A 27,603-nucleotide genomic window follows, 5' to 3' on the forward strand; every position below is an offset into this window, starting at 1 on the left:
ATTCAGAAGGGAAATGGGTACTTTGGGCCTTTACCATGTCCTGCTTTGACCTCTTTAGCCGAAAATCAAAAAGTCCCTAGGTGAACTCTCTCAGAGTTTGAAAATGCCACACTGGAATAATTCTATTGGAATTATCTATTAGGAAATATTAAATAAAATAGTTGTTAAGTTAAAATGGTGCAAGTCTCTACACAATATAGTTATCACATCCAAGAATTAAGCCATATAAATAAAAATTGATGTACACTTTAGCAATATCTGCCTGAGACATCTCTGCATGTAATATCCTTCCCTGAATATGTGTCTTTCTTTTTATAAAATAGGGCCAACAAATTGTGCCCATTAAATACTAAATTTACTAGCTGGTGTTTGCTGAATCTGGCCCTTATTAAATGTCCAGACGAGCTTGTTGTAGTTTATTTTGTAGGACGTCTGGTTAGAACATTAAATACAAGTAAAAATAAACTTAAAAGTAAAATGGTTCAACCCTTGCCCTACTGGGAATTTTTGTCCTTGATTGGATGGAAGCAAAAACAGGTCACTCTTTCCAAATGAATTGGTCCAAATTTTGAAATTGGATCAAATGATTTTTGTGAGGGTAAATCTTAAATGCTACTTTTTCTATTTCTTTTGTGGTTCTGGTTCATGTGATTAGTTAATATATTAGCTCCAATTTTATTCTTCACTTCCACAAAAGGGAAGATTTTCCTATAACCAGCAACATTTGCCGGTAAAATGATTTTTAAAATAAGCTTGCAGTATCACTAAGTCAAAGTTCTGTTTCCATTAAGCTTCGCATGTTACGATCAGTGCTTTTCCCCCAGCTGGGATTTTAGCTAAAGTTCCTTTTAAAAGATCAAGTGAAAATTGTAGCTTCTAAAAGACAATATTGCGTATGAGAGTGTGCCAGCCCATGGCAGGCTGTGCATGTGCCACTTTTTCTCATGGTCTGATATCCTCGGCAAATTTTTAACTTATCAGAGTCAGCAGAGTTAGCAAGGAGCTTCTCCATTTCTTAAGCAGTCTAGCAGAAATTTCCACATTAATTTTAATTACTCAAAGATTTTAACAATCTGAGATCAGTGAAAGTCAGTGTTTTTCCTCATTACTACACAGCAACAGTGATAATATCATTGTAATTCCCAGGCTTAGCATTGCTCTGTATTAGACAGAAAGGGATTGAGTTGTTTTAGGTGCCCTTGCATTATAAATAGGTAGTTTATTAATAATAGGTCTGTAATGCAAGTTCTGTAGTAAAATTACTAATAAGAACTCCTCAGGAATGTGGAGTTACTATAAACCTCATATGTATTGGGGCTCTCAACATGCTGCGATGTTTTCAATAATGAGGCTCTGGTACATTGTGTGCTAAGATTCACTATATGCTAAAGCAAAAGCTGTCAAAGCAGTCACAGGGAGGGGTTGCCTTCTCTGTCACCCCCTCCCCTTCCCAGCTTGGATTCAGATCCTCAGAACATGTTTGGTTTTGGTTGTTTTGAAGTGGCAGGTTTTGTTAACTTACTGCTCCATCCAGTCCTAATAAACATCAGCTGTCAGCCACCATCCTGCCAGGCTGTTCCCATCTTCCCCTTGCTAATCTTCATGATACTTTTAATGCTTTGTTTACAGTTGCAAACACTTTCACATGGTGTTGAGCAAATTGGGTGAAATGTAGCTGTTTCCTGGTTTTGATTAGACAAAACCAAAATGAAAGTGTCACTTCTATCAAGAAGTGGGCTTCTGAGTCATGCTGTGCTGAAAATGCAATGTTTCTCACTTTGATGGAAATGAAAATGTATCCAGTAAGAACAGTGCTGGGCTTTTCTGTACACATATCACCTGCTGCCACCAGGACCAAAGTAGCATCTTCAGTTGGTCACAGTGAGACTTTTGGTAAAGCTCAGATTGTTGCTGCCCCAGCTCAGGAGCTGCTGGAGAAGGCAGGATATGCAAATATATATTAATGTAATTATTATGCATCAGTAGTGTCTAAGTGCCTGAAGAGCCCAATATATTTTTCAGAGAACCTGTGGGTGGATGCTGAAGTAATAGGAAATTGCAGTAACTGTGGGTGGTAGAACAGAAACCAGAGGTGTGAATCCCATAAAATGGGAGACGTTCATATTGGCAGGATGAGCCAGGAACAAAAACCTTTCCTAAAGCATCCCCCAAATATTTCTTTAGAACAATGATTCTTCATGTTTTTAAGCTGGAAGGGCATCTTACTGTTATGAAGTCCATAGATCCTTCATCCACTGTTGTTTACTTAGCTGTTGAGCAGGTAAGGCAGTGGTGGCAGTGGTGTGATAGATACGCAGCACTTATTGTAAACTAAATATTATTCTGTTAAATTATGGTTTTGCTGCTCTGATTACAAATATGTTAATTAGACACTAATGCAAATAGGGCACCAACTCCCAGATAGAGCCCTGCCTATAGATACTGACCTCCCAGATGCACAGGAACATGTGTACGTGTTTCTACGCATTTCAAGGACCACCTTCTGAAGTCTTGTAGACAGTTGAGTAATACTGCTCCAGGTACACTGGGTCTCACTCTATGGGCATCTGGCACTGACTTTTGACACTTAAACAAAATGCAATCTTCATTGCACACATGGTGGGATGTTGCATTTTACATGGGTCCAAATGCCTACACAAGATGCAAAGAGGGTTAGAAGTGTTGTATTTCATGGCAAAACCTTTAGTCAGACTGTATGACTTTTTATACTAAAACTCTCTGAGGTGAAATGTTGTAGTTTCTTTGAGAATCAAATCCATTCAATATCTTAAAGTGGGAACGGGCTTTTAGATTTTACATTTGCAGGCATAATTTTAAGAAGGCAGGATACCAATCAGGTTAGATTTTCATTTAACCTGGATAGTTCTTTTCACCCAAGTGTTCCAGGTAAATTCTTATGGTCCATCAGTGGTTATAAGTGACCCAAGCTCTGGTTTGACAGAAGAAAGGAAAAGATGATTTCCACCACTGAATTCCTGCCCCTTCACCCACCACAGAATGATGGGTGACTGTTTTTTGCTAAAAACGAAAGCAGCATGCCAGCTGGATATCTTCCTGCGGTAGCTAGGTTTTCCTTGGAGGTTTCCCATCTCTATACTAACTAGGCTTGACTATGCTTGGCTTATGAGCTTTTGCAAAAATCCTTGCCAAGGTGGGATGACTGTGGGCAAAATGAGTGCAGTAGAGAGACAGAGGCAAATAAGTAGGAGTGATCAAAGTCTAGAGATTTGCTGGCAGACGCACCTCCTTCCTACGCTCTACAGCCAGTAGATCCAGTGCTTTCCCCTTCTCCTACATATGAATCAACACATCCAAGCAAGCAGTGCCAAAGCAGGGGGTGGGTAGGAGACAGCTTTAGCACTGTACAGCAGCTGTTGTTTTGCCAATATATTCGGTAGGAAATTTGGAACAAAACTCGCTTTTTGGACCACGAATCTCATTAAAGTTCACCAATGGCACTGGAAAAGAGAGAGCTTGAAAGGTTTGTTGTTTTCTCTGAGTTTTGGTGTGTTTTCTGTAAATACTGTTAGAATAGAAGACACTATGTAGATGCTATAAAAGACTGGCTTTAAGGTTTGGTGAAGTTGTCTGCCGCCAGTCCTAGTGAGACGCTAGAGGTAGTAAAAAAGTGAATTTGCCAGCGAGAAACATTTATTACTGCGTGGCAGAAAGTGCTTCCTGTTTAAATGATACATTGGCAAAGATGCTGAACCCAATTCCCTTTAGTCTTTTCACCAGGGTTTTACAGGAAAGTGACAGTGGGAGATAATAGGTGACAGGGTAGCGTTGCTGCTCTCTTAGAGTTTCTTTATTCTTGTTCTTCTCTCTTAAATTCAGCTGCATGTACATATATTTTTAAGGCTTTTATTTTATGGCAAAGACCTTAAAAAACAAAATTAAGCTGAAACATATAAGGAAGACTTTAGCTGGCGCTGGATGTAGGGTTATATTGCCAGCTGCCAATTTGCCGGGCAGTTAGTGTTTGATTTATAGTTTCACATATGTGTTTGAGTGGGTGGGTCACAGCTTTTTGGTTCCATATTTTCCTATTTTGTAACTTTGATTAATCATTTCAGTCGCTGCAGTCAGTGCATCCCACAGCAGTCCTGTCCTTGATGGGCAGCATGTTTGTAACAGTTCAAGCACTGAGCTCCTCCACAGTGGTAGATCCCTGCCTTCTCCCCCCCCCCGCCCCCCCCCCATTCCTGTAATGTCTTTTCCTTGCTAGGCTGGAGGAGGAGGAGATCCTGTGCCAACTCTTTGAGCTCTCACTCAGCTGCTGCCTTCACAACAACTATAAACATTACCAAGCGCCCCCGTTGTTTTCATACTCTATCCGTATACTCTATACTTGCTTGGAAGTGAACCTTATGGAAATTTTGGGCTTGTGAAGAACCTCACAGATATTTCCATTTGAACTGCCATGGTAGCAATAACACACAGCCTGCTGTCCACCTAGTGACCTTGAACTGCTTTGCAGTGTCTACAGAGTGAGATGCTGAGATGGCAGGAGCCCTGTCCAAGGGACCTGCGGGGGGCTGAAGAGGGGCACACAGGAGGGGTTTATAGGTGGGCAGGTCAGGGGGAATACATTAATAAGGCACACACATGTAGGTGTGTGTATAAATGTACAATCTTGAGTCCAGTCAAAAAAAGCATGAAGGGAAAGATGTAGGGGCTCAGCTCAACTGCTGCTAAACCTGTGTGCAGCAATTCACCTCCATAATCTCTATGTAGAATCAGACAACACAAATCAGCCACCCATTCTCCTTCACTGTCCTAAATGCCACAGTCATCATTTGCAGTCTGATATTGTATCTCACTGTCCTTCCAATGCTAATGTAAAACCACATCAGAGCAATGTGCAAGGTGACCTGCAAAATGCATGTGAACTCTGTGTCACATCTTTAGTATGAACAGTGAATTTCTGGGATGCTTGCTGGTATGTCAGGCTGATCTTGGGCTTGCATGGAACATCTGTATTGGAGAACCATAACATAGCCCAGAAAATTGGTTTTGGTGGGAATGATACATGCGGAGGCATACATAATCCTGCTCAGTTTGTTGCACCTCTTGCATATATTCTATACAATTCAGAATGTAATGTAGCTTTTGTGAAATAAGCACAATCATGCTCAAATTCTGTGGACTATGTAAAGCCTATTACCCAGATTGCTCATGTTATCTACTTCATTCCTGTTTTTTGGTCCAGGATGCTGCTTTAGCACAGTATTTTGAGGAAGAAATTGAAATAGGGGAAGATAAAAGGTGTTCTGTGGTTTCTTTTTAATTGAAGACTGGAGGCAAAGTGCCTCCAGATAATTTCTCAAAGAAAAGTCATTGTCTTCTCCCACTCTTGTCATTAATCTCTAAAATTATTGCACAATTTCTGTTTAATGTGTTAAGATTTCTTAATATGTTAAGACAATGTGAAAAGACAAATTTGAACAGGAGGGAGCATGTTTCTTTGAATGCATAATTTTTAAATCTTTGTCTGAAGTCTTCATTTGTCTTGCCAAGCCTTTTGCAGTTAAAAACTTAATCAAACTCAGTACAATTAAAAATATGTATTTTTATAAGGGCAATTTATCAAAAGAACTGGAAATTGCTGCAAATATTGAGAGTGATGATCATTTGTATTTTGGTGAAGCATAGATTGCTTATGCTGTAGCTGTATTAACCAATGCTGAAATCAGGGATTCTCAACATATGGCTGGCTTGGTATCTGCAGTTCCCCAATTGTTTACATGTTACAAAGGACTTGATACATTCACAATAATGAATTTCAATGTATTGTATCAGAACATGTGCTTAATATGTAATACCATGCCTAAATGTATTGCAGTGCATGTATGTTTTGCTGCAGTACACAGTAGCCATCATATTGTTTCCACAAGAACAAATATGAGTTTCCTTGACCTAAATTTCTGATTCTATAATTTAGTGTGATGTTGCATTAGTGAAGCCTTTTTTCATCCAGCACAGTCAACTAACCTAAGTTTGAAGTATTATGTGAATCTGTGGAGTCCTCATACAAGAATTTTTTTCTTAGTTTAGTTTTGAAGCTTTAAAGGGAGAATAGAAATTGAACTGAAATATGAAAAACCTACAAAGCCATCACTTTAATTTGGAAAATTACTGAAGCCACTTTTTGATAATTTCCAGGCATTTATTTTGTATTTACCCCTACTCCAGATAATTTCCATTGGCAGATTGATGTGTGTAACCAAGTTTCCTTCTTTTTTAGTGAACACTTTGGTAGGCTCTTTCTGTGCATTACAGTCACAAAGCAGCGCTGCCGATACTGATTTCTGGCCACATTTTGACCCTAATGTTAGTGTGGAATAACTCACTCAGGTAGACTCTCAAATTTCCAGTAAGAGGGTCACCAGCAAACTGTTACTTTCCATTCCAGTTCTGGTATCACAGTCAAAGCAGCCTTCTGTTTTTTGTCAGCGCATCACCTTAAGGTTCAGTAGGGCTGTGCAGGTATCTGTGTTGACAAACTGGTGTTGAGCACCACATCAGAAACACCACCTATTTGAACACAACAATGGTGTTATTTGCAGAAACAGTTACTATGGACTTTCCTCCCCCCCGATCACTCTCTCAGTCCCCAGATTGTCCTATATCCAGCTCAGAGGGACATATTTATAAGACTTGTTATTCTGACTCACTATGTTGAACAGTATTACACAACTATTTTTCTGTCAGTCATGGGGTAATATTGCCAAAACGTCTCTGTATCTTTCCCAATGCATTTGCCGGTTTTGGTGGATATTCTACTAATCAGCAAGGTGGGAAGTATTGAATGGGTATCAAAACATAGCCCCTGCTGCTGCAGAGGGTTACTCAAGCAACACTATAATTTAGATGCTCAGTAATCAGTTTGGGGCATTGCGACAGTTTGAGTTGTTTTTGTTAATAGAGATGAAATTATGGGCGTAACTAGCTGGCAGCCTTCAAACAGACTTTTGCAAGCTGTTTACTCAGCTGTCCCAGGGCAGCAACTGCATACGTGAAGTGAATTCTTCCAGTATCTCTGCTGTGGTATATTTCATTTATCCGATTTTGCCACAGTGTGGGAGAAACACATTTTGGAGAAAGTAGGATTCCTGTCAGGTGCTACTCTGCAGATAGGCTGTGACTTTAGATGTGTAGTTTGACGTCATGAGTGAAGATTTTGTTACTTCAAAGTATATCCTTATTTGTTTTCCAGTAATTTAAACCTTCTGACTCAAAAGGAGGAAAACACCAAAGAAAAATAAATCATAGTAGGTGTAGTGTATAATGACAAAGATGAGTTTCATTTTAAAATAAAAATGGCTAATAATAATACCCTCTGGAAGCACCTACTGAGATTTGTCTAATTCTAGTTTAAACTGGTATATGCCTAGCTAGATATGATTTCATCTACCCAAGCATGTACCAGTTTATGAAACACTGCTAACATAAATCATTAATATTCCTTTTGTGGGCAAATCCTGTCAGATACATGTTGCTCATGATAACATTACTTCTTACTTGAAATACAGAGATTTTAAGGTCAAAAAGACACATTCATCTGTGCCTTCGTGGTTTTCAATCAGAAAAAGATAATGGAAAAAAACAGCCTTTTGGAAATACGGACTTTGAAGACTGGTGAAGTTATATTGCACCCTCCTTTAGAAAAATAAAGATGTTAAATGAGTGAAATCGTCACTGAATCTTACTAAAATATTTCAGAATACTGCTATAGTGGGAAAAGGATGCTGATAAAATTTACAGGAAAGAATTAGGGAAAATTTTAAACAACTTTCAGGGAGTTCTAGCTGTCACCGGATCCCACTGCATTTTCCCCTCCACCTCAAACATAATGTGAAATAAAACAGAGCTTGAGATAGGAAATCTTATTATGGTCTGGTTCAGAGCTGCACAAGGCAAAACTGGCTGTAATACTTAAATGCGGCGCAAACACAAAGCTCAGCTTGCTCTCCTGTGAAGAACTCTTTGCTAAACTTGTGTATGTGACTTGATGGATGTTGTAGTCTGGGCTGTTTCTGTGGTAGGGAGGGAGCAGGGAGGAGGGAGAAAGGAGGCGAGGCGGTTGTGAGGAGTGAGCCTAATCGATCACTGCTATCAGCTGCACAGAAAATTAACTACTTTACAATTCACTGGTGTATATAATGTGTCATATTCCTCAGCTCCAGAATAAAAAGGTGTAACACTGCTGCAGTTAGACTAGCTTACTGTCTCTTTGGCTCATGATCAAGTTCATTTGAACATGTGGAGCTGTTTTTGAATTTAAAAAAATTTAATTCAGAAAAGTCTTAGTGGGCTGCTTTCAACAGTGTTTTTTAAAAGTTGGTAATGTCTAGACTGATTTCGTACATTGCAAAACACATGGAGTGTCCTTCTCTCTGCAAAACCTTCCATGTGATTCATAGATCCTGGACACCCCCCTTAAGAACTGGAGCACTTCAGCTATAGATTTTCACTGTCATAAAGGTGATAAAATGTATTAACCTAAACAAAAATGTCTCTGGCTGGCTTCTGAGAACTCAAACACAACCAGATGCAGTGCTAACCAGCGGCGCTGGCATGGAGTCAGATGGACGGGTCCAGGTTCTCAGCTGACATATATCAGCGTAGCTCCCCTGCAGCCACCCAGCCAGCCATCATCCAGCTGGGAGGGAAGGGCAGGGGAGGGGACTGCCTGCTGCCTGCCTGCCGTGCTTCATCTGCTAGCACTGGCTCTAGAGAAAAAAACAAATAAGCAGCAAAAGGTATGGGCTCCTTGCTTAGCTTTTCTGTTCCCTGAACAATTTATGAACTGCTTTTTGACCACTCAGCAGTTGTTTATGAACCAGGGAGAGATGAGAGACAAACAGCATAAGAAGGGAAAAAAAAAGTGCAATCTAATAGCCAGCCACTCAAATTCAGAATAACCTGTCCTGCGAGGTGACGACAGAGTTGCTTCAGACTTTCTCTTGAAGGTACATAGCTTGCAGTACTGGCCAGGGAAAGAGTGAATTTATTAGCAGCTGAGAGAGCAGGGATACCTCATTTAGAAGAGAGAACCTGGAAATCAGAGGGAAAAGTTGTGAGATTTTTTCTCTCCCAGAAAATGAAGCTCCTTATCAAGTCCGTCTTTGGAGAAGCAGTGCTGACCTAAGAAGGACAGCAGGGCAAAGTACTTCCCTACATACACCCCCAAGCTCCATCTGCAGTCCTACGTACATGTTCTACTTACGTGAATAATTTGCTTAGGTCTGTGGCATATTATGTGAGAATTATATATTCACTGATTTGTTAGATGAGTTATCATTAGAGTTTTGCTTGTGTGACATTAACTGCCCAAAGCAGCCATATAGTTAAAAGCTAAAATATGTATGTAGTTTTTTCATGCTGTCTGTTCATAGGCGTAAGTAGAGTTATTGCCTCTAATGTAGCTCAAGAAAGTAGCCCCTTACTGCATCCTGAAGACTCACAATACCATCAGCAGAAACGAATTAATGGGAGCAGGACTGTTCCCTGTTTGTAAGCAAGGCAGCCCTTGGACAATGTTTTTGGTTCTGCCACTAAGGGTTTCTATGATATTGGGGCAGAGTTTTACCTCACCGATCTGTAAACTGGGTTTCCCATCACATTTAGTGACATTGAGTTCATCTTTTAAAGCAGTGTGAGGTGCAGCAGCACAGATCCATGAAAAGATTCTGGACAACTTCCACAGTTGGGTCCAGTGTTTGCAGATGCTTTGGGATTCCTGGAAAGCGTGACGACTTGTTGTTCGCTCACAGCAGATTGTGTCACCATTTCCCAGGCCAGTTGCCTCATAGACCTGAATTAACCAAGCAAGTGCTTGGAATATGAAATATTTTAAGTAGCATGAAATTGTGCCTGCTATTGGGGAAAACTGATGAACCTTCCAGCAGAGCCAGATTGTGACTGGTGGCAGGTTCCCTTCTGCCTGCTCCTATCTGAAAATTGCCACCACCACCTTTCTCACCTAAGTCAGGTCTTTGCTAGATGGGTCTTTATTCTTCTATGGTGTCTGTCTGACATTTGAGTGAGCAGTATGATTACACATGAGTTTATTGAAAACCCAGGCTGCTGTTGTACTACATTAAATCAACACAGGCCTGGAATTATGTAGGACATCTTTGCATTTAATAGTTTAATTTCACGTTATGCTGCCACACATAACAGATTTGCCTCAATGTACATGCTTGTTTCTCTTTCTACTCTTGGCAGTGCAGTACCTGCAAACTTACGGTTTCTTCTTTGGGATGGTTGCTTATGATGACAAGGAGTAAAACATATTGAAACAGTCATGGTTACAATATTTATAGATTCTGAATGCATGCTAAATTAGAAGCAAAGGAGAAGCAAAATTACATTTGTTTTGTAATACTGTACAGTTAGGGCCAGAATTGTAGCTGCCAGCGCATCTGTAAATGTTTTAGCTCATAGCTGAGAATCGGAGCAACATTGCTAAACATGGGTGGATGGTACAGTACAGCCCAAGTGTCACCCATTGAACAAAGAACCCCACAGAGAATCAGGCTAGAGTAATTAATGAATCCATTTTGAAAAGTCAGTGCCCTTCAATTAGCCTGAATATAGCAAAGCAGATGGGATCCCATCCTCCAGGGAGAAAATTGAGAAAGATCCTAAGAAATACTGCATTGGACTGATTTATCTGGGTAATTATAAGCCTCATTTGCACAGAACTGTTCAATATGGCTGCAGTGAGAAAATTAAGAATTTATAAAATGTTGATATGTGGCCTAAACTATCAGTGGTAGTGGAATCATCTGTCAAGCAGGATCTTGGTTCAGAGTATTAAACTAATCATCAGCCAGAAGAGGCTGAAAGGCAAACTTGGCTGTGGAGCTGTTGGGCGGAGGGGGTGTATTTCTAGCGATCCTTTTTTGTTAAAGGCTCCTGTGAGCTCATCTGTCTGCAGGGAGACATTCACTGCCATCCTAATTTGATATGTTGTCCTGCCTACATCCTACAAGATTTCAGAAAGTGAATGAATGCCTCTAAAGAAACTTAAAGAAAAGAAAATGAAAATTTAAACATGCACATTTTTTCAAACATCGGGGGCTGGAGGAGCAAAATTAGAAGAGTAATGATAGCAGCTTTTGAGAGCGTGTACATCCTAGCCTTAGCCCACAGAGACCCCTCTATCCTTGTCAGCAGTCTCATTTTTAAGTCAAAGCATCACAGGATTTATTTGTATGAAAGGGAAGCCGCACAGTGTCTTCTAAGGACTAAATTGGAAGCCAGTACATCTATATTGTAACTGTGTTTATGTATGGTGGAAAAGGAAGCCGGCTTGTTTATAGAAGCAGCGAGAGAAAAATAAACACAGTTTATGACAGCATTGAAATCATGTAGAAATTATGGTGTGTAGGTTCTAGGGCTGGGGAGGGGGGTTGTCTAAAGGGAAATTGCACTCTAACATCATGGACTTCCCACGTATTTTGTGTTTTTAGAAACACCACAGCTCAGATAGCTCCAAGCAGCATTTTGCACAGTTTTCAAAATTCATGGATCTTCAACAACCAGAAGCCTTGGACTTTTCAAGAAATAGGAAAGAAATCTAGTAGTCTTAGATAGACAGAGCAAAGCAATAGGTATCACCATTCTTCCAGTCCTGTGAAATGCTTTCTTGATTAAGGTAATTTCTCTGCTGTTCCAAGGCCAGTCTTTTCCCCCTTGTTTTCCTCCTCCCTCATAAACACCCCCATTTCTAAGATGACAAATGTTGGTGGGTATCTGGGCAGCATCCTCCTTGCCCTGTCCTTCCCCCTCCAGCATCTCAGTGCTGTGTTAATGTGTTGGCTTCAACAGTATCCCCATTGAACTAGGAATTCAAAGTGCATTCATCCATTTTAATGAATTAAAAAAATCAGTTCTGGGCAGAATGTCAGACATTAGCGAATACTTTTAGGGCAGCAATCTGATGGCAGCAAAGCCGTGCAGCTCCAGTTGTAAGGCTGCCTTGCACGTTCACTGGTGTGCATAATGTATGTTGCTGTATTTTGTATTTTATATATCCTTTCTTACCTCAGAAGGCCTGAGATAATACGGTGATGAGTGCACTGGCCGGAGCAGCCAGGGCAGGATGTACCCGCTCCCAGTTGTCCTCTCAGCCCACCAGCAGGCAGTCTGAGGTTGGCACAGTTTGGCCTGTGACTGCACCTTCTCACCCTCCACTGATAAATAAGCAGACTAATTGAATTAATAAACAGATAGCTCTTTTCCCTGCCAGCTGGAGCGCCATCAAAATGTGTGATACATTATCTGTCAATACTTTAACCGCAGGGAAGAAGTGAAAATATTAGCTGCCTCAACCTTCCCTCTCTAACTCTTCCTTTTCCCCTTCCCCCATCCACCCAAGCTCCCTGATTTGGTTTGCTTCTACCCTCCTTGCCCCTTTTCTCCTCTCCTTTGGCAGGTCTCCAAAGAGCAGTAGCTCTGAGAGAGTAACTCATTTGGCCAGGCCACTAATGGGTTATTAAGGCTGTGGGCAGCAGTGGGAGATACTGACATTCCTGTGGCTCACTTGGAAAGAGGGTCAGAGGTTGCAGGAGCGTGGGGCACATCTTTGGGGTGAGACTGCTCATGCCTCAGCTGCCAGTGCATAGCGATCTCTTGATTGCCCTTAAATTGAACTCCTGTGGCTGCGACAGAAGCCACACATGCAGGGCAACAAGGAGCGCGACCAAACAGGAGGAGACGCTGTTTAATATCTTTATCAGTGACAGTAAATGTCTTTATCAGTGGGATCGAAGGCACCCTCAGCAAGTTTGCAGACAACACCAGGCTGAGTGGTGTGTTTGACACACATGAGGAACAGGATGGCATCCAGAGGAACCTGGACAAGCTCGAGAAGTGGTCCCTTGTGAACCTCATGAGGTTCAACAAGGGCAAGTAAAAGGTCCTTCTCCTGGATCAGGGTAACCCCCAGTATCAGTACAAGCTGGGGCATGAAGGGACTGAGAGTACCGCTGAGGTTCAACAAGGGCAAGTAAAAGGTCCTTCTCCTGGATCAGGGTAACCCCCAGTATCAGTACAAGCTGGGGCATGAAGGGACTGAGAGTACCGCTGAGGAGAAGGACTTGGGGCTACTGGTGGATGAAAAACTGGCATGAGCTGACATTGTGTACTTGCATCCCAGAAAGCCAACTGTATCCTGGGCTGCATCCAAAGAAGCATGACCAGCAGGCTGAAGGAGGTGATCCTGCCCCTCTGCTCTCGTGAGATCCCACTTGCAGTACTGCATCCAGCTCTCAGGCCACCAACACAAGAGGGACGTAGACCTGCTGGAGTGAGTTCAGAGGGAGGGCACAAAAATGATCAGAGGGATGGAACACCTCTCCTATAAGGAAAGGCTGAGAGAGTTGGGGTTGTTCAGCCTGGAGGAGAAGACGTTGCGTTGGACATGGCTCTGAGCAACCTGGTCTAGTTGAGGATGTCCCTGCTCATTGCAGAGGGGTTGGGCTAGATGACCTTTAAAGATCTCTTCCAATCCAAACTATTCTGTGGTTCTATGATTTTATGTGGCAAGGCATCAGGAAGCTTTACACTGACTTGCTGGCGTGCCAGTTAAAAGGGGGAACTTCATCATAACCCTTAGTCCTGAATGTCACAGAGGTGGATAGTGCATGAGGCTTTTTTGTTTCAAAAGAGAGGAAACTGATGAGTCAGAAGGGCTCAGCGATTTCCATAATACAGTCAGGATGTCCCTGCCATCACCTCTCAAAGTGCTATTCCCTTTTGGAAATAATGTACTAATTTACCTATGTAAAGTCCCTCAACAGCCCTGAGTAGCAGGAGACAAGAAAGATTTTGTTGCTTCTCTCCCTAGGTAGGTAAATAACTGTAGTTTCTATGGCATTACCTTGATTTCCAGCATACTTGTGTAAGTACTTGTGTGCTTTTGCTGCTCTGGTTTCCCTGACCACATCTCTTATAAGCTTCCTAGTGAGCAATCTGGTAAAGCTTCACAGTCCCTCTTTTTCTAAGAAGAAATGGGAGGTGCTTTGGAGTCACTGAAGAGTCTGAGCTGGGAATGAGATCACAGCATTAGGTTCTTGTTCAGAACATGACTTTTTTTTCTGGTGCATATGTCAAATGAATCAGACAACGGTGGTGTCAGGAAGATGGATAATGCTGTCAGCAAGGCTGGGAGAGGAGACAGGAAGATGTGTTAAGCACCAAAACAAGACGGTATTTATGCCTTTCTCCTGCACTCAACAGAAGTACACAGGAAATATTAAAAAGGAAGGCGGGGCAATAGCAGGAGCAGCTGGGTCCCTGACGTGCTCTTCAGAAGACAAGTCCCTGCTGTAAAGGATGGTGAGCATGGCTGGGTAACTGGTATGCAGGAATTGCTTGTTCCTGCGATCCTGGCAACTGCTTCTCGTACGTGGGAAGGTGTTTGGGTCCAGCATCACCCTGTCCTTGTGGGGAATACTCACCCAACACGACTCATTCTGCCTCCCTCAGGGTGCTGTGGGGACCCTCTGCCCTCCTGTTCCCCAGTCAGGGCACTTACGCTGGAATTTGCCCATAAGTGGTTTTTTTTTCTGTCCTCTTTCCCTTGGGCAGGAGGGACAGGGAAGAGTCCACAGTCAAGTGAGGCAGGATACTCTTTACCTGTCACTCCAAGCTGGAAAGGAAATCCTGATTGTGTGACAGCCACTGCAACTGCTGGTCTAGCCAGGCCCCTGACCTGTGCAAATCTGTTCTGTATCCTGTGGTACATGGCATAGGAAAGCCAAATCCAGCTGTCCAGAAACGGCAGGATGAGTCAATGGCTTACCAAGCAGGCAGCATCCTTCCCTTGTTTTTTTTTTGTTTGCTCTGACATGTTGCTTTGAAAAGCAGTTTTGCCAAAAAATAAGCCTACCATGTGCAAGAGAGTGAGCAGCTGATACATTGCATTTTAATAAGTTATTGCTTGTCAGCCGAGCCATGGGAGGTGTTTGGGGATACATTCCTAGCCCCATCAAACACAAAGTAAAAGCTATTAATGTAAATCACGAATTCCAATGAAAAATAATAGCTGGGGTTTGATTCTTTTTATCTTTTGTTTCACACTTAGCTATCCTAAAGAGTATTAAAAAATCTTGTGGCACTGATAGAGTAGCTTGCTGGGTATCTGGTAGAAGGATGAGATGTTGCTGTTCCTGGAGCCTCAGGTGGCTTTGAAATTCAATGCGTCTGACCCAAGATACTGCTGTTTAAAAGCAGCTGATACATGTGAGGTGGTGAAAAACAGGGTAGCAACTTGAGCTGTGTACTGATGCAGGGGGATGGCTTTGCAGGTGAAAAACAAAGGGGGCACAGTGGAGGGCAGCAGGAAGGTGGGAGAGCGTAAGACACGAGGGTGTAAAAGAGGAGTACATATCAACACTGGTTTAATGAATATTCATTATACTCATGCAGATAACTCTCAGTGTAGAATATATTTATTTTATAACAGTGAAAATTTACGCTAAACAAACCTCTGTTCACTCTCTTTATGGTTTGTACCTATGCACTACATACCATACCTGAGTGCATGTATTTAAAAAATTACTAGTCACTAGGTTTTTCATAGGCAGATAATTGAAGGCTGTTTGTTGAGTTAAAATATTATTTTCTTTTCTTTCAATTCCAATGCTGGAATTCGGCTTTTAAAAAATGTGAAATAACCCATAAGAACATTCTTATTTTATATGTCCCAGTACTGCACTTTAAGTTCTAGTCATTTCTTCAGAAAAAAAAAAATAATAATCCATATTATGGAATATTTGGAATATATATGGAATATATATATGGAATGTTTCAGGAATCACTCAGCTTTGGAAACAAAGGAGGAAAATAACTTCACCTGAAACTACGTGTAACGAGACTACATCTAATTACCTGCACTGAATTCTCCAGTCAGGCCAATAGGCTAATGAACATCAATACTCTTTCACAGAGAGCCCTGGGATCCCTAATGGCTGTAAGTGGTCAGGGCTTTGGTTTTACGTTTCAGAGTCAGGTTGGTATAATCTTGAAACAAAATATACAAATGAGATCCTATCCTCTAGGCAGCCAGTGTGTGTATGAGTGTGTGTGCATGTGTGCACTCGTGTGTGTGTGTGTGTGTACGCCCTTGAGCACTGCACATCTGGGATAAAATCAAAGCACTTTTAAGTCCACATGTATTCCATTTCTGGCTTGCTGGTAGCCCTTTAAATGTGCTGGGCTTAATCCAGGAAAAAAGAGTATTCAAAAATCACACCAGAGAAGGGGAAAAAAAAGCTGCCCAAGTTTTATATACTTGGATGGCATTTTTCTTTGAATATGAATGACTTAATCATAATCAGCCTTAGTGAGAGTGGGCGATGAAAGTTCAGAAATCTTCTGACAGAAAAAGACTTTGAACCTACCTTTCTCATGTCCTTAGTGTGTATATTATGCTTGTGAGAGAGAAAGCAAGCAACTTGCATTCTCAGCAGGAAACCGAAGTCACTCTTTTGAGAGGCTTCAGAGCAGTATTCTGCAGAGAGAGACTTTTGCAGTGCTAATCCCATCTGATCTCTGAGTACAGATTAAAATACCCAAACCCACAGTGTTTCTTCCAGTGTTGGAGCGCTCTGATTTGAGGATTTGCTCCATGTCTGGCTTGTATAGGAAATGCCCAGACTTCTTCTGAAATAGGTTCCCTCTTTTCTCATTTAATACATTAAAAAATGTTCATTGTGTGCTCAGACAAAGGCGTGTGTTTAGCAAGCACTGTACAAGCACTTCCCACTTGCAGTGTACTAGAAGATGGGAACGTGATTTTAGGAACCTAGTTACAGTGTTTGCTTGCAGGAGTGAGGAAGACCTGAGTTCCAGCCCCTTTGCCAGGGGCTTTGCCAAAGTGTTTTATGTTCATTGTGAAGAAAGAGTCCATGGTCTCTCTGCTTGGGAATGAGCTGTAATATGGCCATTAAAAGAATAGATATGGAAGAACAGGCAGTACTGACTCAGGTCCCTCAAGCCCAAGTTTTCCCACTGCCTTGCAGGGTGCTGTTAACACCAAGCAATTTTATTGCCACCTCCTTTTTCTGCATTTTCCATGGGTGACAACCTAACATGCAGGGCACTATCCAAGAGATGAATCTGGCAGAGTAACTAAGCAAAAGACTATTTGGAGAATTAAGATGGTGATAGCAGGCAATTAATCCCCAAAGTTTCAGGCATTTTGCTGTCAGAAACCTGCCTCTCCAGGGGTAGGTAGCAGCTAAGTAGCAGCTTTCCTTTTGGACTCCATCACACAGAGGGGAAATCAGGCAGAAGTTGGTTGTATTTTTTGGATCCTTCCATTGGTATTGTATGTTGAAATTATATGACACCATTTGCCAGTAATAAATCACTTTGCTGTCTGTTGTGTGATTACATAATTAAATATCCCTTGTCTTGGATACACATGTAGGGATTGACTTAGACTTGGTGGGAATTAGGGGTTTGATTTTTTGAACTTTACATTTCCTGACTCCTGGGCAAATCAAATCCAATTGCTTAACACTTCACTGAGAAATGATTCATGCAAGAAATAGTATATAGTAAAAAGCACAAACCATATTTTCACTGTATTTTCTGTCTTGATTATAATTTACTTGTTCGTTAAAAAAGGGGAATTCAGTATTTTTGTATTTCTAATCCTTAAAAGGTGGCGCATTGCACAAGGATAATGGTGTTCATCTCCTTTGCAAGGTGCTTTGAGATGAAGAGAAGGGAATTGCTAGGTGGAGATGGGATGTAAACTCACTTGTGTTTTCTGCTGTCCCTGAAGCCATGGCTGTTCTCAATGAAATGTCATCACCAGAAGATGGCAATTCTGGCAGAGTACCCTTGGGCCACCTGGGCTGCAACCTGCATTGGATTACTCAAAATGCAGTCATCAGGAGAGGTCTTGCTGGGACTGAGGTCAGCAGCCAGCGTGGCTGCTTGGAGCTGTTTCGTGCCCTGGGTTCAGGGACACTGAAGCAGCCCTTGCATCTGACCCATCCTTGAGCAGCATGATGTCTATTAGCTTTATTGCTGCTGTGTTGTTTGCAGTTGATTCTTGCTGCTTTCTGCTGAAGTTTAATTCAGTTTGTGTTTGGAAGGACAAGGGAGCAAATTTGTTGTTTTTATTAGAGGCTAAGCTGCACTGAAAGCTAGATAGCAATCCATTGTTCATGTTGTTACAAAATCCAACTAAGTAGCGAAGAAAGCACAAAGGAAGGGAAAAGTATAATTCAGATTTGCCAAACAGCCTGAGAATAATTAGAAGATTAGCAGTTTGGCACTGTTTACTGGCCAGTTGTGAATTAAATGCATCCCCCTTTTCTCTTTACATTAGTGTAATGTGTCACTCTGGCTCTGGATTTAACGTCCTTTGCACACCCCTTAACATGTCATTCAGTCAATATGCAGCACTGTATTTTACTGCACCAGAAATGTAGGAGTCAGTATTTAATGTGGCATCAGAGACTTCCTAATCACCAGTCTCTGAAATGTGCTCATAAGTATCTGCAGTTATTGCGTGGAGATGAATCGCCTCCAGTTTGCTTTTATAAATGTGAGTGGAACATTTGCAAAGAGTGGTTTCTGTTATTTACACTGTGAAATGCTTGTAAGTAGCCAACTATAAAAGACCTGAGTGACATTCATGCTTAAGCTCTCTCACTGCAGTCATAGTTGGATGAAAGGATAAAAATCAGTGTGATACTCTGAAATACACTGGATGAAGTTTTGTTCGCAGCTATAGCTGCCACTGGCCTAACTCCTTCTATTCATAGAATCATATCATAGGATCATAGAATGGTTTAGGTTGGAAAGGACCTTAAGACCATCTACTTCCAGGCCCCTGCCACTCTCACAGTAGAGAATGTCTTCCTTATATCTAATCCAACTCTACCCCCTTTTAATTTAAAGGCATTGTCCTGTCACTACACGTCCTTGTAAAACTCCCTCTCCAGCTTTCTTGTTGGCCCCCTTTAGGTACTGGAAGGCTGCTATTGGGTATAATGCTTAGAGAAGCATAAGCAAAAAAGAAAACTTGACCATTGCAAATGAGAAAACAATGTTAGTGCCACTAGTGAGTGCTGTGTTTGCCCTGAAGTTTGGCTAGTCAGGATTTTTACCCTGATGTTACTATCTAATTGCATATGTGTGGGGATGCTTGACGTCTGGGGCTTTTCTCTGACTTCTCACTCCTCTCTAGTGTCTTCTTTCCCCCGTGGGAGAACTTATTACACCCCTATATAATAGGGACTAGAATCACAGTGCAAGAAAATATCTTTGAGATCATATTTCATCTGCCTACAGGGTTCTGATAAAATCTCCTGATAAGAATATGCCAGACATTAAGCTGATACTACACTGGTCTTGTCTCTTCTCTAATTTAGTAGGATTTGGACATGCAGACCAGAAAGGGGATAGATTTTTTTCTGAGTGCAGCAACATGTACTTATTCAGAACAATTCAGTCCTATTAAAAACCAGCAATCCATGTCTGTCCCAACCTAAAATTCAAATGGATGAAATAATAGCTTACTGTTTGATGGAAACACAGGTAATATCGTCTGTAAAATTGGGAGACATTTTTGTCATTTCTTCACTGAAGAATAAGTGGGAAAAGGTCGTAGTTTATTGTCATATACAGATTATGGTATATAATATAATACTGTACTTATAGCCTGTTTCACTATAAATTTAATACACTATAGATATTATAAATATTTACATACATATGAAAACCCAAAAATTATTTGGGTTTTTTGTTGTGGGGAAAGCATCAGCAACCTCCCAATTTGCAGTTACAGGTTTTTTTCTTCTGACAAACCAAAGAATATGCTGTCTTGTTTTCACTAGCAATACAGGAGAAAGAAAGGTGGAGCAAAAGACATGGCAACCTTGAAATGCATATCATGATAGAGAAAACTCAGAAAGCAGCAAGATCTTGATCTGCATAGGTGTTAGGGAAGCTGATGCAGTTTTACATCATTATCTGAAATGCTTGTAGCCCATTTTTGGCAGACTTAGGGTTTTCCCAAAGATGTTCAGAGACTGAATTGTGATGTATGATGATAAAAAGAAACATCAAGCAGTTCACTGCACCATGTCAGGCTTTAGATGGAGAAGGCACTGTGAACACTGTTTCCAAAAACCCTGATGTTCCGGGTACAATGATAAGTTCTTTGAGGTGTTAACTTAGAGTATGTGTGTCAGTTAGGGGGACTGCAGGGAGCTCAACACTCCTACCTGTGGAGTGCTAATATCCACTGTTTCTATTTCCTCCTAAACATCAAAGGTGAGAATTTATGTGTTCCTGGCTTACTGTAGTGTAGGATCCAAAGGGAATTTTCTTTATTCACTTGATGAAAGGCAAAGCAGGCCGTTCTCTATGAAAAATCTCTCATGTCTGTGTCACTGACAACCATTAATAGAAATGTCATGATCAAGTTGGCTGTAACTGATGTTGGTCACTTTGATGAAATAATAATCAATAAGGGCCAAACGCCAGGTAAGACAAGCACCTGCATTCCCTCTTGGCTTGAGGTTGGTGGGGAATGTTTTGAAAACTGCAGTATAAAAGGGAGAGAAGAGGAACTGTGCCCTAAGAAACACAGCAGTGAGGTTGGCAAGGATTTGGGGTTTGATGAGAGCAGACCTGGGTATTGAGCTCTCCATTTCAGCTCCGGTCTGCGAACTGCCGGGTACCTGGTGAAGTCAGTCACACATTTCCTGAAAAAACGAATGGCTGCAGGATCAGGTCCCAAGTTACCGCATCATTCTAGAAGGGATTTGCTAATGTAGTGAGTCCAGTAAGCTCAATTTTGATGCCATGCCATTTCATTTGACACTAAACTAAAGCAGCTGTTTGCAATTAGACCGCATAAAAAGAACAATAACAAAAATGCAGCCTGCCCTTCCAGCTCCACACATACTCAATGCAAAGAGTTCACCAAGTTCTGGTGCTTTTCCCTCCTTGTGCTCTAACTAAAACATCCCAAACAATTGATCTCGTTGAAGACCAAACAGAAAGAAAATGTTTATCATTCCCCCAGTGTTTCTGATGGGCAGGAGCGACTGGTTAATGGAAGATAAACGCTGCTCCGGGTGTGTGTGGGCAGGCACGGCTGTCGCTGCTACAAAGCTGTTCTAAGCACAACGTTAAAGGGAGGTGAGGGCCGGGTGATGGCTGTTACTGTGCTGGGATGGGATGAGGTAGAGAGCTGGTTTCTTACCAGGACTAGGATCCAGGGCAGCTGGCCCACCCTCCCATTGGGAACAGTGAACAAGGAGCTTGTAAAATACACAGTCCAAATGGAAATGACCCCTATTGACTGAAACCAGCTGCATGTCAGACCTCTCACTGTCTCTCTTGATTTGCTATCTCAAATAAGTGGATGTGGTAGAAGGGGCTATGGAAAGAAAACAAAATAATTTATTCTCCTTGAAGTTGTGCCACACTAATAAGCCACAGTTTTTACAGCTGAAAAAAAAATGTTTATTCACAGATTAAGTTTTTCCCTCCTTTTTTTTTTGCTTTGAAAATCTGCAGTTTAGAATAAGACATGCTGTAGTTCAGCTTCAGAGGTCTCTGACAAATATAGCATGGGTAGATTTTGTTAGGTATTCATCACATAAAACTGATGGCTAATGAGAGCTTGGTTATTTTGCATTTTGATTCAGAAACCAAAGTTAGACCAGCTTTTGGTGGTGCTTTGGCTTAGATCTGTGTGGTGTCTCAACTCCATAAAAAAGGTCTTCGTTTTGAAGAAGAACCATATGCAGAATTACTTGACTTATTTATATGTTGTTTTCCGTATTTTTCCTAGCACACTCCTGAGTAACACCAGTTATTCTGAGCATTGTGAATTGCTGCTTGCTACCAGGGTAGCACTTCAATTTGGAAACATTAAGGGCAACAACTGCTAAAGTCTTCCATGTTACACCCAGGATCAGTTACTGCTACTGATATTAGATTGAGCTCTGTTCTGACTTTAGAGTGTAGGGAAAGGCGTATTTAACTCCACTGCCATAGTTGCCTCCATCTTGCTTAGAGAAGATCATCTGGTTTTGATGGTCATGGTTTGATAGGCTTTCTTAAGGAAACTTCTTAGAAGTCATCAATCTAGCTTTTCTTCACACAAACCAAGGCACTGATGCTTTACAAATGTATCTTTTCTTTTTCTTTCTTTTTTTTTTTTTTTTTAAGTCTTGTTCAGCCAGTCGATTGTTAGTGAAATAAACCACCAGCTTTGGATTAATGGATCTATTACAGTGTCTCAGTGGAATGATCTTCATGAAGTCTGCAAAGACATGTGGGATACAAAAATTTGAATATGACACTTTAAATTGACCCTGTTATTTCTTTTTGCCTCCCACAACCTTCTTCTTTTGTTTGGGTTTGTTTGTTTGTTGGGGGCTTTTTCTAATGTTTTTCTTTTTTATTTCTTTGTAATGAGCTTTTCTAATGTTTTTCTTTTTATTTCTTTGTAAGAATTTGTTTCTTCCTCACTGCCAGATACACAAACACAATAAGGCACCAGCCTTTACCTTTCCCTCTGGCCTTGCAGTGGAGTTGCACAGGCAATAACAGATGATACATTTCAATATAACGCAGATTGACATTCCCATCTGTGGGATCCGAGTGTGCTGGCATTCATTCTCTTTACTTTAAAGACAAAACCAAAATGCAATTCAATCTGGTCATTGTTTCTCCACTGGCAGATTTTAGCCATGTTGGCTTGTAGGATCTTCTGACTGTCATCTGCAACTCACAGATACAGGGGACACCAGTGAGGTGTCTCTGTACCAGGGCAGCTCACAGCTTTGGGATGACCCTGTAACGGCACTGAAAGGAAACTTCTTTTTTTTCCTCTCTGTATTCCAGCTCCAGCTTTAGTATACAAGGGCCCTATCCTGCAGTCCAAAATGTGGCAGCCCTTCCCATTGCCCTCTGGTGGTGTTCAGGGAAAAGTGAACAAATCCCATTGATAATAAGGAGAGTTTTGTCTTCATCAAGTCTCCGGGGCCCAAACCAGTGACAGCACAAATGTGAAGTGTACAAAACAGAAGGAGGGATTAGCATGCAATAACGACACAGGAGGTTTTTAGCTTTCCAGCACAGAAAGAGGATGAGGTTGAGGCCACCCTCGTTATTTTCCTGTCTTTGTGATGTAAGAACAGGTTGGGTGCTAGAAGACTTTTGAGCCTGAATTTGAAAAATGCATTAATGCAGTATATTTATCAATGAGTCTCTTAAATAATATCTGTAGTAAAAACAAGATGAGAACTTTGTCTCACTTATATTTTAATCAGAATTTCCTTTTTAAAAGTTACAAGAATACAAGCTTGATGAAGCTAACACTAGTGAGCTGGCTAAAGAAAAGGATAAGAGCCAGTTATTTTTCCTCAGCAGCACAGTAGGAAATGTGTAACTGTTACATTTCAGTTGAGATGTTTATATCTTCACATATTTGCAGTGGAAAACTAGATTAAAGCTCCTGAATATGTTCTTTCTCAAACTGAAATAAGATGCCTTTTATCAAGGGAACAGCAAGGAAAAAACTAAATAAATCTCAGAACACAGGACAAGCACCGCTTCTACAGCAGCAGAAATCCTGTTCTGGTTGCTCAGCTCATTGTGTATGAATGCTGAATTTTCTGCCTTGTTCTGTTCCAGAGACTGAAGGCAGCGCTGACTCATCATCCTGCCGCCATGTCAAATGGGAATATGAACACCATGGGCCACATGATGGAAATGATGAGCTCACGGCAGGACCAGACGCCGCACCATCATATGCACTCACATCCTCATCAGCACCAGACACTGCCACCTCATCACTCATACCCGCATCAGCACCAGCACCCGACGCACCATCCTCATCCTCAGCCTCATCACCAGCAGAATCATCCCCACCACCACTCTCACTCGCACCTTCACGCACACCCGGCACATCACCAGACCTCGCCGCACCCCCCACTGCACTCCAGTGGACAAGCACAGGTAGACCTTCCTGCCATGCTGCATCGCTGAGTTTTGCTGTTATGTAGAGTTAAAGTCTGATCCCTGTGTTGTTTCTACATGCACATGTCTTGTTAGATACAACCCCCTCAGGCTATTCATAAATGTCTGCTACTAGTGGTGGAGAAGCCCAAACTTTATTCAGAAAATGGAGTGAAGCAACAACTTGTTTTGCTGCTTAATTTGCTAGACATTTGTAATATCTTACTTTATAAGGAGCTCCAAGGTTTTTCAGTGCTGTGAGCTCTGCGAATTGCCACATATCCTTTTATGGATGAGATTTATTGTGGAGATTAGCATATTATGTATGTTGCTTAATGTGCTTGAACCTGAACTTCCCAGGCCAAGATTTGAAGAGCTGTATGTGTTCTACCTGCAGAAACACATAGCACCATCTCTGAAATGGCACTGGTATGAGTGGGTGTATGTGTTCATGACTGGAGATAGGAGGGGAAGTTCTAAGGTAAGATACACTGGCTTTGAGGAAAAGAAGAAATGATCCAGACCCTGTGAAGGGGAGAGAAGCCCTCATCTGCAAAGTATGAGAGAAAGACAAGATTGGCTGAGAGTGCAGGCAATAGCTGGTAGGTGTTGTGATAGGAGAAAATGGTGAAACCAGTTCAAGGAGAGAGATTTAAACCAGGAAGGCAATTCTGAATTGGATTCAGATGGTAACTCAGTGAAGGTCTCCATTGAATGAAATGAAGATCTCAATTTTTGGACAAATATTTTGGCTTCAGCAATTTGGACAATTCAATATCTGAACTGAATGTTTCTTGAACTAATGAACTAGTAAGCACAGACTTCAGCAGAGTCATTTTTTAAGAGGAATTCTATTAATGTCTCAAGATGATAGGCTTCTGTATCAGGATCCCATAAGAAAAGTAAAGCCCTGGGGCAGTGACTGTAACATGCGAGGTCTAGGGAGCAAATTTAAGGAAGACAAGTGGGCAGTGCATAGAATGAGGACAAAAAGGAGTGCCAGCCACAAGAAGTTCAATCTGTGAAGTATTGTGTTGCTTGAAAATACCTTTCAGCCAAGCTCTTAGAAAACATTAAAGAAAATGAGAGGATTTGGCTGACATCCCAGTGTCCCACAACATTAACTATTTACTAACATCTAGCTTTATTATTGCAGAGGCTGCAAGCACATGGGATTTCCCTGAAGCATTTGCTAATGTAAAATGAATTGTCAGCTTTAGAGAAACAGTCTAAATAAGAAAGCAGCAGACTCCCGTGAGAAGATGTCCAGCGCTTTCCTAAGTTTAGTTCAGTTTTCACTTTGTGAATTAAATTATTTTCTCATCTGTTAATGAGTTATCTTCCTTGGAGTTGTTTAAAAACTTCAATAAAAAGTATCTCATAACAGAGAAACCAAAAGTAACCTGATGACCATCTTCGAGATCCATGACAGAGTAAGGATACAGTTGTGCTTAGCAGACTAAGAACTTCATGGATTAGATTAAGGAAGTCACTTAACCTCTCTGACGCTTTTAAAACAAGGGTGATAGTACTGACACCTCACTGAGGTGAGGGAGGATAAACATGGTAATGCAGGTGAGGGAGTCAGGTACCATGGTATGGAGCATTGCTGTAAAACATCCACATTACCAATTTTACCAGGTGAGGAGAAAGCAGTTACCAGACAACTAAAAATCTTCCAGTTTTAGGGATAAGGTCAATGAGTGAGTGGGCCCTCCTCTGGACCTGCTGGGGCAAGTCCATGTCTTTTTTATACTCCTTCCTGTTACGACAGCCTAGACTTCTGTGCTTTGTGTTCCCTATTAGGTAGGCAGCCCAAAAGGCTCACAGCTATTCAAGAAGTCATACAGACACCAGAATAGGTGCACTGAGTGGCAGCCACACTGCTATGTCAGATTTACCCTTGTGTCCCAGCACCAAACAGTCTCTGGAGCTGGGCCTGTGCAGTCAGATGATCTTTGCCACCTACAGCATGTCCCTGGAGGCAACAGGCCCCATTGGGGATCAGGAAGGTCTTCACCTTTTCATACATGTGTCATTCCTCCGCTCCTTCACCTGGGAATGGAGGGTGATGGAGCAGGAATCCTAGGATCAGCAGTTTCCCCAGGCAGCAGAGCTCTTGATGCGTGTCTGCTCCCATGGAGTGAAAGCAATAGCAATCTCTGAACAGATGTGCTAGTGGGGAGAAAAGAAGAGTTTGCTGAGTAATAATCACATGGTTATTACTTTCTAAGCTCATCCATAGTCCCCATGGCAACGGCCTCTTTGGGGGTCAGATTGCTCCAGCAGACTTTAATTTTATGGTGTGATTTACTAATTATTAACCTCCTTATTCTTCTGAGCCAGATTCTTTCATTCCAAACCACCAGCCAAATGACAGCATGGTCCACGCTACTGTAAGCCATGTGCTCCCATGCTGAGACTGCCATTATTCTACACCACACCCTTCTGTAATGTTGGAATTCATTTCATGCTTTTCAGCTATCATTTTGATACACAGGAGCCCAATGAATTATGCTTTCATAGAATGAATTAATGGGTATTAGTTTTATGGTAAGTAGCAAAGAACAGAGAGAAATTGGATCAAACATAAAAGTAGAAACCACTTTCTGAGGAAGTGAAGTATTTTATCAAGTTGTAGCTATGTTGCCTCAGCTACTACAGAAATGATTCCTCTGTTGGTCCCATGAAGGTTTCTTTATATCAAACTTGCCAGAGCGATAGCTTAAGCAGAGTTTGGATGTTGTTTCATTCCCTTAGCTGTCCTATGCTTGTCTTCATTATGGATTTGATTAGCATCCTCTAAGAAAAACATTAACTTCAATTTCAGTACATGTTCATTTTCTCTCTTTTGTCTCTGGGCAGGGCAGTGAAGTGAAATCCAGCTAGAGAAAGATGCTAGGACAGATACTAAGATCTAGCCTAACAGATTTCAGGGTTAAGAGCTATCTAATAAGAGTCAGTTAATTATCCCACGTGACATTATTAGTGATGTAATGGCAACTTTATAATTACTATCTGCCAGAGATAGAGAGGAGGTTTTGTTGTTCTGAAAATGCGCTCCGACTGCCGAAAGACTGTTACATTCTAAAACCAAAATGACTCACTAGTTATTCAGGAGAAAATGACTGTATAAGGAAAAAAACCCAAAGAATCGTATAGTTACCTTTTTCTGCCTGTGTAGCAGTCCCCACTGAGAGAGTTAAGAAACAGGAATTTTTAAAGCTGAATTGAAAAGGAGAGAAATGGGATAAGAAAAGCTTTTGGTGTCCGGAAACATAAATAACAGATCTCTGAAGTCTGGAAAGGTGTGTGTGTGTGAGATAGAGAAAGTGAGGGGCCTTTGATGACATGTTGACATTAAGGGATCTGTGTGGCCTCTTTGCTTAGGCATATTGCTAAAGAGGCATTGTGCTCAGCCCCAGCTGGCATCCCTTGCCAGTGATCTCCAGGTGGCAGCCCTGGGATGCTGGTGGTGATGGGAGATATGGCCGGTGGTCGTGCATGGTGCTGGTGGCTGCAGCCACTACAGCTGCCATAGTCCTGAGATGCCAGCCCCTGGTG

At 41.6% G+C, this 27,603-nt stretch overlaps 1 protein-coding gene across 6 annotated transcripts in view; it reads left to right on the forward strand.

Annotated features, from left to right (window-relative positions):
• Nucleotides 1-27,603, forward strand: part of CREB5 (cAMP responsive element binding protein 5) — a 254,418-nt gene that overhangs the window by 219,947 nt on the left and 6,868 nt on the right. For all 6 annotated transcript variants that reach the window (XM_061351009.1, XM_061351010.1, XM_061351008.1 and 3 more), the window contains one exon: nucleotides 23,716-24,039. In XM_061351009.1, coding sequence (XP_061206993.1) covers nucleotides 23,716-24,039 — 324 coding nt within the window. The remainder of the gene's footprint in view (nucleotides 1-23,715; nucleotides 24,040-27,603) is intronic.

This window comes from Neopsephotus bourkii, unplaced genomic scaffold (genome assembly GCF_033783945.1).
Source record: "Neopsephotus bourkii isolate Nb327-2 ecotype Australia unplaced genomic scaffold, CSIRO-AGI_Nbou_v1 NB_549, whole genome shotgun sequence".
Taxonomy (NCBI): Eukaryota; Metazoa; Chordata; class Aves; order Psittaciformes; family Psittacidae; genus Neopsephotus; species Neopsephotus bourkii.